This window comes from Notothenia rossii, assembly GCF_949606895.1.
Source record: "Notothenia rossii genome assembly, chromosome: 11".
In the NCBI taxonomy this organism is placed as follows: Eukaryota; Metazoa; Chordata; class Actinopteri; order Perciformes; family Nototheniidae; genus Notothenia; species Notothenia rossii.
In genome coordinates, this window is record NC_136910.1 from 24,687,282 (window position 1) to 24,699,409 (window position 12,128).

Here is a 12,128-nt window from a genome sequence, read left to right on the forward strand (position 1 = left end):
GGACTCAATTCTACTACCGTGTAATAATACGTATCACGACAGCCAGTCAGAAGAGAGTGTCCAGTATGGATATTGAACAGCTTACATACAGTTTCTGTGGGAGGAGTTGTGTCGGTTGCTCCTCCCTTCATATCTTCTAATTGGTTGCTTCACTCCTGGGCGGGGCCCTAGGCAATGAGTCAGCAGTCGTTGACTCCGTCTGGTTCGCCCCATCTCCTTACAAGGAGATGTTAACAGATGTTTGACTCCGTCTGATTCGCCCCATCTCCTTACAGTGTGTGTGTGTGCCTGTGTCCCTGAGTGCTAAGAAGAACACACACACACACACACACACACACACACACACACACACACACACACACACACACACACACACACACACACACACACACACACACACACACACACACACACACACACACACACACACACACACACACACACACACACACACACACACACACACACACACACACACACACACACACACACACACACACACACACACACACACACACACACACACACACGGATGTTTCACTATATCGGTGCACATAACAGGTATAGTTGATCAATGATTATTTCGTTGTACAACAATCAATAATAACGAGGAAAACATTACCTCTGCTCTCAAGCAGTCCTACAGCAATGCTTCGAAGTAGTATAACTTTACAGAAACATACATAGGACTCCTTGACAGAACGCACATACATTTCCCTAAGCATGTTTAACGCACACACATTTTACCATGCAGCCTTCCAGATGTTTGACACGCTGTGTCCAAATAAGGATATCTCATCTCTCACATCTCTAGCCTCCTGCCATACAAACCGCCACTACTCCTAATAGGAATGTTTAACTTCTCATATTTCCAGCTTCTTGTTATACAGACTGCTACTATTTGATACAAAGTAATTAAGCACACACATATGTTTAAGCAAACTACTGGCACTTAACACATGGCGGGCCAGATCACAGACTACTTAATCCCAATACAGTGTTTTTGACATAGCTGGAAACTGTGAACACAAGTTACTTTAGTTGTCGTCAGGATTACTTAAAAGAGGCATGAATTCCTGTATATTTGGTTTCTTTAGTTTGTTTTGTTTATTGAAATAGAGACAGTGGCTGGACAACGGGACAAAGGCCCTCGGACGTGGATGAGCCTGTAAAGGAAACCAATGGCCATTGACAACAAATGTGACCCCATTGCTGTTTAACTGTATTGCATATTTATCTCCGACACTTGTTTCTCTTTTGCAAAGTTGTAAACCAACCTACACAAATGAGTGTTGATCAAAAGGTGGAGGAACTGTTGGCTCTGCGTGAAGAGGTACAGAGACTGCACGTGGCTAATGAGCATCTACTCCAAGAAAGGGGTGCCAGTTCAGATGCAGCTACTACCAGTGCAAATACAGGTGGCTTACCTCAGAGCGGTAATGTAGCATCACCCAACTTGTCTACACCCCAAGTTGAGCGTTTTGTGTACATACAAAGAGAGAGAAAATGTCCCTACTTTTCAGGCTCCAGCTCTAAGCTTCACATGTCCATATATGATTGGATAGAACAGTTGCAGTCATATTTGAGAGACAGGCACATGACCGCCAGAGATAAGGCCCTCTTTCTTTATGATCATTTGGAGGAGGAAGCAAAAACTGAAATCAGATTTCGTACTTTGGTGGAGAGGGAAAATCCTGATACAATTTTAGTCATTCTGAAAGAGCTGTATGGTTCCTCCTCCTCCTTTGTAAGCCTGCAAAAACAGTTTTTTGATCGAAAACAAAGAGAGGGAGAGTCTTTAAAGGAATTCTCCCATTCTTTGTGGGAAATAATTGAGACTATCAAACGTGCATATCCAAATAGGTTCATGGATCTAGATATTCTGGCTAGGGACCAGTTTGTGGAGTATGTGCGGGATATGGCCTTGCGCTGCGAGTTAAAGAGTCTCATAAGGCAACGTCCGGCAATTTCCTTTTTATCACTGCGTCAGGAGGGAATCAGGTGGGCTGAAGAGGGTGAGAGGCCTGCAGGACATGCTCGAGCTGGGCTACATCAATGTGGGGCAGATGTACATTTAGGTGGAGCTTGCCATGCCGTTGGGGTTGGGGCTGGACCAGATCTGGTTTCTTTGCAATAACTATTTAAGAAACAGCCGTTGCAAATTGAAAGCATTATAAAAGGTCTGTCTAAGATGGAAACTGTACTTGACCAATCTGTTTCTCGTGTCAATAAGCCCAACTACCAGTTTACTGCAGATGGCCAACCCATTTGGTTGCCTGGAAGCCTGGGTATGTCCTCCGCCAGTGTCACCAGGGTCAGAGGCCACAAGCATCCAGCGTACCCAGTGACCAGCCAGAATACAACCCGGCTCCAGCTGCTGTAATATCGTCAGGTATGGGTTTTGCAGAAGAATAAATTGCTAATGATCACATTGTTTATGATGGTCATCCTAAGCAGGCCCTTCCCCTTGCAAACCTAATACCCCTCATAGGTAAATGTCCTGTGGTAGAGGTACAGATGGGTGGTGTAATGGTAAAGTGTTTGCTGGACACAGGTTCCATGGTCACAACCATAACAGAGTCACTCTTTAAAAAGGTGTTTCAACACTGGGATGCCCCTAAACTTAAAACATGCGGGTGGTTAGCTTTGAAGGCTGCCAACGGCCTAGAGATTCCCTATAGGGATGTTCCGATCACCTTTTTTGCTCCCGATCCGATTCCGATCATTTGATTTTGACAATTTGCCGATACCGATTTTTCCCGATCCGATCTTTATGCAATGCATTAAGAGAAAAAAAAGAAAAAAAGCAGTCAAGTTGTCCCTTAAGGTTATTTTTTTATTTAAATTGGATATTCTATCCAACATGGATATAGCTTCTTTTTTTCACAGCAGCATTGGATCAGTTCAGTTGTGCAGCATTGGATCAAAATAAAATAAAGCTTATCAGTACTCGTTAGCTTACTGCTACAATTAGACACTGCGCCCTGCCCACTCTGTTGCCAGATTTGAGAGAAATAGGTCTATAAAAACAAGCCCCAAAGAAGCAACACATACATGATGTTGTGTAATTTGAAACCAAAACTAAGGCCTCAGGATGACTTTAAGACTTGAACATGGTCATTTTCGTTTTGTAACATTGAATAAAAAAAATAAAAAAAGTATTTAAAAAATAAAAAAAATCCCGATCCCCGATTTTTTTCCTCCCGATTCCGATCTTTTCAAAATCACGTGATCGGCTCCGATCCCCGATCACGTGATCGGATCGGGACATCTCTAATTCCCTATGTTGGATATCTTGAGGTGGATATCCAGGTGTTGGGTAAAAAGATTCCAAGTCGTGGGGTCTTGGTGTTAAAAGACACTGCTTCTGCCTTAAAGCAACACAATGTGCCAGGGCTTTTGGGGATGAATGTAATCACAGAATGCTACGGAGAGCTATTTGCCCAACAAGGGGATGCATTGTTTGCCTCTTTGTCTGCCATCCAGGCAGAGACAGGCTGGGGGCCAGCTCTCCGTTACTGTAACAGACTCGAAGCCTGCCCACTAGTTCCGAGGGGTAGTGTTCGTGTCCTCAGCAGGACTGGGGAGTTTATACCAGCTGGATCAGTAAAGTTTGTGCAGGTGACCTGCCCAAAAATTACATACACTCCGCCCACCACCATGCTTTTAGAGCCTGGGGGCTCAGATATTGCTCCAGGGCTGCTTTTGTCCCCTTCCCTAGTGACAGTCGAAAACGGTGTTGCTTTTTATGCCAGTGGTTAATGTGGGAGCCACCAGAGCTGCAGTCCACTTTAAACAGGTGTTGGGTAAATTGCATGTTGTTGAGGGGATTGAGGGGTCAGAACTGAGTTTGAGGAAGAACATGTGGAGGGTGAAGTGGAGGAAGTCGTGACGGTAGTCAGCGCACAGGTTGTTGCAGAGGCCCCAGTTACCATTTCTGAAACTATTTCAGCCTTACGTTGGCCAGGGCTTTCACCCGCAGAAGAATTACAGGCAAGGGAGCTGATAGGGAAGTTTAGTCAAGTATTCGCTAAACATGAGGGAGACCTAGGGTGTACTGATGAGATTGTACATGAGATTCCACTTCTTGATGAGGTCCCTGTCCGCCAAAGATATAGACAAATTCACCCTACGCAGTGGCAGGCAGTTAAGGATCACATTAAGCAGCTGCTTGATAGTAAAGTCATCCGGGAGAGCAGCAGTCCTTATGCTTCCCCCATTGTGTTGGTGTGCAGGAAGACTGGAGAGATTAGGATGTGTGTGGATTACCGGCAACTCAATGCTAAAACTCGGAAAGATGCCTACCCACTACCCGGCATCGAGGAAACTCTGGATGCTCTTGTTGGCGCACAATGGTTCTCCACATTAGATCTGGCAAGCGTCTACAATCAGGTCCCTGTCGCTGAGAAGGATTGAGCCAAGACGGCCTTTTGTACGCCTTTTGGACTGTTTGAGTTTGAGAGAATGCCTTTTGGCTTGTGTAATGCTCCTGGGACTTTTCAGAGACTTATGGAAAGAATATTTGGTGACCAGAGCCTTCAGTAAGTCCTTCTCTGTCTGGATGATGTCATTATTTTCTCTACCTCCATAGAACAGCATCTGCAGCGGTTGGAGATGGTCCTCAGCAGATTCCAAATGAAAGGCCTGAAGGCCAAAATGAGCAAATGCCACTTCTTTCAGAAAGAGGTGCAGTACCTTGGACACCGGGTGTCCAGTGAAGGAGTGGCAACTGATACAGACAAGATTTCTGCCGTGGAGAACTGGAGGGTACCCCGAGATGTGACTGAAGTAAGATCGTCCTTGGGTTGTGCAGCTATTACCGTTGTTTTGTAAAGGGGTTTGCACAATTGGCTGCGCCCCTACATCAACTGGTGGCAAATGTCTTCAAAGTAGCCAAAGAAAGCAGAAAAAGGCCAGCAGCTGTACTGCCTACCATGTGGATGGAGGAATGCAATCACAGTTTCACTGAATTGAAGAGGATGTTTACTAGTATACCCATCTTAGCCTTTGCTGGCTTCACAAAACCTTTTGTCCTTGAGGTGGATGCTAGTCATCAGGGACTAGGAGCTGTACTGTTACAAGACCACCAGGGCAAATTAAGACCAGTGGCCTATGCAAGTCGTTCACTGAGGGGTTCAGAGCGCAACATGGAGAACTATAGCTCTGATAACAATCCCCTAAGCTATTTTCAGAACATTAAGCTGCGGGCCACTGAGCAAAGATGGGCAGCTCAATTAGCAGCTTTTGACTTCACTGTGCATTACAAACCTGGAAGAAACAATGGAAATGCTGACTCTCTCTCTCGCCAGTACAGTGACCAGGATGTGCCCCAAGAGCAGCCGAACCAACATGCCAACACCTCCTCAAATATTCCGCCTACGTCAAGGAACCTGTGGTGGTGGCACAGCAGCAAATCGGAGTCTTCCCACACAGATCACCAGATCTGGCTACACTGCAAGGTGCTGACCTCACCATTGAAGTAGGGCTGGGCGATAATTCGATCTCGGTTCGGGATCGCGATAAAATTTTGATCGATTGCGATATTATGCTTGGGACATATTATTCGATATGACATCTTAATAAAAAGTAGGCCGCCTAGGCGCAACAACACCAGTATCAGTTTGGCTGCTGTATGCCGGTAGGACACGCCCACGAGCGAGCAGCGTGGCTACAGAGTGAGACTGAAGACAGAGGGAGAAAGGGATGAACAAAGAAGTTGTCAAAAATGAGCGAAACTAAAGAGGACCGTGAAAGTGAAATTATTGGCGAACGCGAAAGCGACACCGTAGGCCTACTAGAAGACATAGTTGACAAAAAATGTCACACCACGTCAGCTGTGTGGACATGGTTCGGTTACGGCAAAAGCGACCAGGAGCAGACGAAGCCGGTCTGCAAAATATGCCGGTGGGTAGTACCAGCCAGGACGGGGAATACGACTAACCTTTTCAATCACCTGAAAAGGCACCACCCCACTAACTACACAGAGAGTGTGACACTGCGGGCTCAAGCTAGCACACCACACACGAAGCTAAGCCACACACACACGTCGCCCGGTAACATCAATAAACAACAATCCATCCAGTCGTGCTTTGCAGCCATTGCCCCGTATGAAAAACAGTCAAAGCGGAGCAAAACTATAACGAGCGCTATCACTTATTGCCTCGCTAAAGATATGATGCCCCTGTACACAGTGGAAAAAGAAGGCTTCAGGAAACTGATCAAAGTGTTAGACCCCAGGTACGAGCTCCCTGGTAGAAAATACTTTTCTCGGACGGCGATGCCACAGCTTTATAATGAATGCCGTCGTAAGGTGGAAATTCATCTGAATGATGTTAAATACTTTGCCACCACCACCGATCTATGGTCTAGCCGTACATCGGAGCCATATATGAGTCTCACGATTCATTTCATTGACGAGGAGTGGGCTCTACACAGCAAATGCTTACAGACAGCATACTTCCCAGAGGACCATACTGGGGAAATCATCAGCCAGGGGCTGGAGGATGCACTCAAATCCTGGGGCCTTAGGGAAGACCGACAGGTGTGCATCACAACAGACAACGGTGCAAACGTTGTCAAGGCTGTTTCCCTCAAAGGCTGGTCCCGGCTGCAGTGCTTTGGTCATCGACTGCACCTTGCCATTGGTAAGTTCATGATGATAGGCTAATAATAAAAAAAGTTCATGATGATGTCAAAGGCTACATTTTCAGCTCTAATAATAGCTCAGTGTAATGATTCGTATTCTTATACACTGTTGCCCATAAAGCTGGAATAAAATGTATATTTTTACCTCTTCTCATGAAATGATAGTAACAATGTGATTTATTCTTCATAAAGTATATTCTCAAAATTGGTAACTGGGACTCAGTAGCCTATGTAATTATTGCACCTGGTAATTACTGATGTGTATAAATTGGAATAGAAATAGGAATGTATCTGAAAACAAAATTATTTCACTTTACATGCCTCAATAAACCAATGTACAGGCTATCACTTTATAACTATTGATACTGATACTAGGTGATAATTCGATCATTACTAACATTTTGCATCTAAGATGTATTTGAATGAAGAGTTTATATTCTATCACTGTACTCAACTTAAATTGAGGAAAAATATGTTTATGTGTGTAGTCTAATTGATTTTCATATCAAGGATGTCATGACAATATTATGATTTATTATTATAAGACAGAAACTAATTTTTAAATAATACTTAATACTAATAATACTACATTTTTGTCATCTACAGAGCGAAGTGTGAGAGACAAGAGAATAGAGAGAGCCATGGGTGTGAGCAAAAAAGTGGTTAGTACTTTCTCATACTCATGGAAGAAGAAAAAAGAACTAACAGCTGCACAAAAGGAGCTCGACCTACCTGAGCACCGGTTGATGACAGAATCACCTACCAGGTGGGGTTCTCGCCATGCAATGATAGCACGAGTACTGGAGCAGGAGAAGGCCATTTCAAAGGTTTTATCTGCTGATAGAAAAACAAGGCACCTGGCTCTCTCATGGCAAGACATTGAGGTCTTGGAGTCTGTACACAAGGCCCTTAATCCACTTGTTGAGTTCACTGATGCCCTCTCTGGTGAAGCACATGTCAGTGTCTCTTGTGTGAAACCTGTCCTACAGCTCTTCAATACAGAGGTCTTGAAGCCAGGAGAGGATGACACAGAGCTAACGAAGGCCATCAAAACTACTATCACCACATATTTGAATGAAAAGTATGATGATGATGCCACTGATGACCTCCTTAACATGGCATCTCTTGTTGATCCTCGGTTCAAGACCCGCTACATCCAAGGTGACAAGGTAGAGGCTGTGAAATCCAGAGCTGTGGCACAGATCCTGGGTGACTGTCAGAGCACACCACAGTCTACTCTCACACCTACAGCTACTGCTACTGCTACAGCTTCAGCTCCACCAGCCAAAATGCAGAGGAAGACACTGGGCAGCTTTTTCAAGAAGTCCTACTCTGTTTCTACCTCTAGTCTAACAGATGAGCAGGATGTTGAGGCTGAACTGAACAGTTACCTGCTAGCTCCAGAAGTAGACGGTGAGACCAACCCCCTGGCATGGTGGAAAATGCACTGCACATCATACCCCAGAGTGAGCTTCCTGGCAAAGCGGTATCTATGTATTCCTGCCACCAGCTCACCCTCAGAGCGTGCTTTTAGTACAAGTGGCAATATTGTGTCCTGCCATAGGGCAGCTTTAAAGCCAGATGTGGTGAACAGACTTGTCTTTCTTGCAAAAAACCTGTAATGGGGTAAATGATGTTCACTACTGCACAAGATGTAGAATAACTGTGACTGGTTTACTATGTTTACACATTACACATGTTTTTTATGTTTAGCACTTTAATGTGTCAGAGGGTCTGACCCACTTGGTTTTGTACTGCCTTGGTTTTGTACAAATATTTGAGATTATTATTATTTAATAATTGTTTTTGTTTTTTTATTCTGTATGAGCGAAAGCATTTTGTTCTCACTATTGGAAGGCATTCAACTTTATTATAAAGTTTCAGTGAATCTCTTGTTTCTTCAAGCTTCAGGATGTCCCTCACACTGGCAGCATCTGCAAAAACTACATATCGTGATAAGAATCGAGATCGATCAATATGGAAAAACATATCGTGATAACATTTTTTTCCATATCGCCCAGCCCTACATTGAAGTCTTTCTTTCATTCTGGAAAAGAGGAAAGCGACCAAATAAGGAAGAGAGGTTACTACTCTCAAAGGATGTCAAGCGTCTTGTCCAGCAATGGGATCACATCCTGGAAAAAGAGGGTGTACTGTATAGGCAGGTCGCATCCCCTCATGGGGAAGTCTATGCACAACTGCTTCTGCCCATGTGCCTGCACGAAGAACTTTTAAATAACCTCCACGACAAACATGGACACCAGGGGGTGCGACGGACCACTGACCTGGCCAGCCAGCGATGCTACTGGCCTGGTATGGGGGCTGATATAGAGAACCATCGTCGGAGTTGCCAACGCTGTGTATTGTCGAAAGCTGTCCAGCCTGGGGTGAAGACCTACCAGGGTACTCTGTTGGCCACCCAACCAATGGAGATACTGGCCATAGATTTCACCTTGCTGGAGCCTGCGACTAACGGTAAAGAGAATGTGCTGGTCATGACCGACGTGTTCTCGAAATACACGCAGGCGGTGCCAACTAAGGACCAGACTGCTCTCACGGTAGCGAAAGTCCAAGTCGACAGCTGGTTCAACCGGTTCGGGGTACCAAAGAGAATACACTCTGATCAGGTGAGAAACTTTGAGAGTGCCCTCATCCGGCAGGTTTGCCAGTTATATGGGATTGAGAAGTCCAGGACTATGCCATACCATCCACAGGGAAATGGCCAATGTGAGAGATTCAACCAGACACTTCACGACCTGCTCCGATCTCTTCCCCCGGAGAAGAAGCGTGTATGGCCAAAGTACATCTCCCAGCTACTGTGGGCATATAACACCTCGGCACATCGCTCGACTGGGAATACCCCTTATAGCTTAATGTTTGGTGTGCCACCACGGGTCCCTGCAGATTTTCTCTTGGGAGAAGGTACCCCAGAAGACACAACCAGCTCCTGGGATGAGTGGGTCCAGCAGCATCGGGAACGGCTACAAGTAGCAAGAGACTTGGCACGAAATAACCTACAACAGGCAGCAGACTACCGACAACAACATCACAACCAGCAGGCACACGATGCAGGTTTTACAGAAGGACAGCTGGTCTACTTGAAGGATCATCAATGTAAAGGTCGTCGCAAGATCCAGGATGTTTGGTCACCAGTTCTTTATCTGGTGGTTAGAGTGCCCACTGAGGCTGGTGGGCAGTACACCATTACCAGAGCTGATGGCAATGCTGATGTTTGGCGGGTGCATAGTGCCGAGATGAGGGCAGCGCATCTTGAAATTCTACCATTTGCACCAATGACACCTAACCCATGTCTGTCGTCCAGCAACCAAGACATCCCTGCCAGTGACTCCGGCAGTAGTGAAGATGAAGAGATCCTGGGTTGGAGAAGTAAAGGAAGACCCCCTCAAAACCCTGATTCAACTCCACAGGATGTCCCACAGCCCTTCCCCAACAGAACATCCAGCACCCAAGGTGCAGTCAATGGTGATTCAATCATACTCTCCGGTAGGCAGGAGGCACTATCATCCCAAAGAGAGGCGTCAGCTCCCAGAAGAACAACCCGGGCTACTGCTGGAAGAAACCTAAACCCACATAACCTTCCAAGGTCCACAGTGATTAGCAACAACGCAATGGGTGTGGTGAGGGCGGCTGCTCCCTGGGTGCCTGAAATGGTTAATGACCACTTGTTTAGACCCTGGTTGTGAGTAACTTGTCGTCGGGGCGACGACACTTTTTGATGGGGTGAATGTGGGAATCTGACATCATTGTCATCTGACGGTGTCACCTGATGCGGTCACACGACCGGTGACCGGGTAAACAGGAAGTCATAAAAAGTTTGCCGTCAGTTCAAGAAAGTCTCTCTTGGCTGCCTGTCACTGGTTTTCTCCCTCTCACAAAGGGCGAGTGCAAGACAAGATTTTACCATTGATGGAGGGAAACTCTCCCGACAGGCACAAGACCGGAGCTTAATGTACACAACCGGCCCAGCTACCCGGGATATTAAGTGACCATTTCCCCAGCAGGATTAAGCTGAGTTGGAAATCTACTCTGTGAAAGACCAGGCTCTTGTTCATTTTCTTCATGTGCAGTTTATGGCAATATAATCATTTTATTGTTTGTGTCTTAGGTTGCGCTCCTCTGCGGCGTAGTCCTGGGTCCGAGTGGAACGCTGCCTGCCTTCAGTGTAGGGACTGCACGATGTGACACTTTCTTTTCTGTATGCTAAGTATCTCACTGTTATTATTTTATAGAGATTGTGGTTTGAATATGCCTTCGTTGTTTTGGTGTGTGGCTTTTCTTGTTTTTGTCCCTCACGATTAGCAGGCACTGCACCCCGGCGGACCAGGCCTGCCCAACTGAGGAAGGTAATTTATATACATGTTGAATTATATTTGCCATTTTTAAACTTTACATGAATTGACATTTTAAACTATTTCCAACACTTGTTAAATAAAGCTGCGTATATTTTTGGAATTCATGCCTCTGTCATAATTGAACCTATTAAGGGAAGCTTTAAAATCGGTCCACGACTTACATTTAGGGCCCACGGGTTCCTCCTGCCCCTTAGCAGGAGGTGGCGTTGTCAGTGACTAGCTTTACATATGGTAACCTCAGTCACGGTTACCACATATATATTACTTGCAGTGGCGTAGCCAGGAATTATTGTGTGGGTGGGCCTGGAGAAATGTAGGTGGGCCAGGAGGAGACATATTAAGCGTGGGGTCTGAGCTGAAACTTCATTAATGATTTTAATGATTTTTTAATGCACTAATAGAACATAAGCATAAATTAGCAGTGAAAATAAAAACATAGGCACGGCGGCCTCAGAATGTGTGTAAAACTGACAGGGATGGGTATCGTTAAGGTTTTAACTTTTATCGATAGCGCTTATCGATCTGGTCCTTTTAACCAGTGGTGTAGTGGGCGTTGGACGCGGGGGTACGCCGTACCCCCACTTATTTGAAACATGATTTATTTTTTTAATAGTCTAATACATCTACAATCATTGCCAGTGTTATCAGTTGCAAGTGTGTGTTTGTTGTATTAATGGCGAAAACATAATAGGCAGATTTCACAGTAATTATAATAAAAACGTAGCTCAAGCATTTATGCAACTTGATTTGAAGCGTGTGTGTGTGAGGGGCAGAACCGTGTGTGTAGGGTGACCAGGTGTCCCACACTGTGCGGGACTGCACACACAGCATTTTTTATATTTTTCCCGCGTCCCACACATTGAGGCTATGTCCTGCATTTGAGTGATAGTCACACAGAAAGGCCGGATCGGTTCGCTGACAAAAATAATTAAGTTACCTCTAATCATTTACCCATGTTTGTATAATGTAGTTAACGCTGTGTGTTTCTGCTAGCATACATAACACCTGACGTGGAAACTTTACTCGTGGATGGGGCTACAGAGCTGCTAGAAAGACAGTCGAACCCGGTGCATTCCTCCGTCTGAATGTGGTGCACTTTTGCAAGATGTT

At 45.3% G+C, this 12,128-nt stretch overlaps 1 protein-coding gene across 1 annotated transcript; it reads left to right on the top strand.

Annotated features, from left to right (window-relative positions):
- The first annotated feature begins 409 nt into the window (after positions 1-409).
- Positions 410-8,496, top strand: LOC307025756 (E3 SUMO-protein ligase ZBED1-like). Its single transcript, XM_079660612.1, has 2 exons — positions 410-6,644; positions 7,252-8,496. Exons 1-2 carry the CDS (start codon positions 5,726-5,728, stop codon positions 8,265-8,267), a joined length of 1,935 nt encoding a protein of 644 aa, XP_079516738.1. The 5' UTR covers positions 410-5,725; the 3' UTR covers positions 8,268-8,496.
- Positions 8,497-12,128: the final 3,632 nt, after the last annotated feature.

Excerpts from the sequence above, each read along its gene's own strand:
- LOC307025756 (XM_079660612.1), top strand. The coding sequence starts at position 5,726 with ATGAGCGAAACTAAAGAGGACCGTGAAAGTGAAATTATTGGCGAACGC. Across the intron at positions 6,645-7,251 it reads TCGACTGCACCTTGCCATTG|AGCGAAGTGTGAGAGACAAG; the intron begins GTAAGTTCATGA and ends TGTCATCTACAG.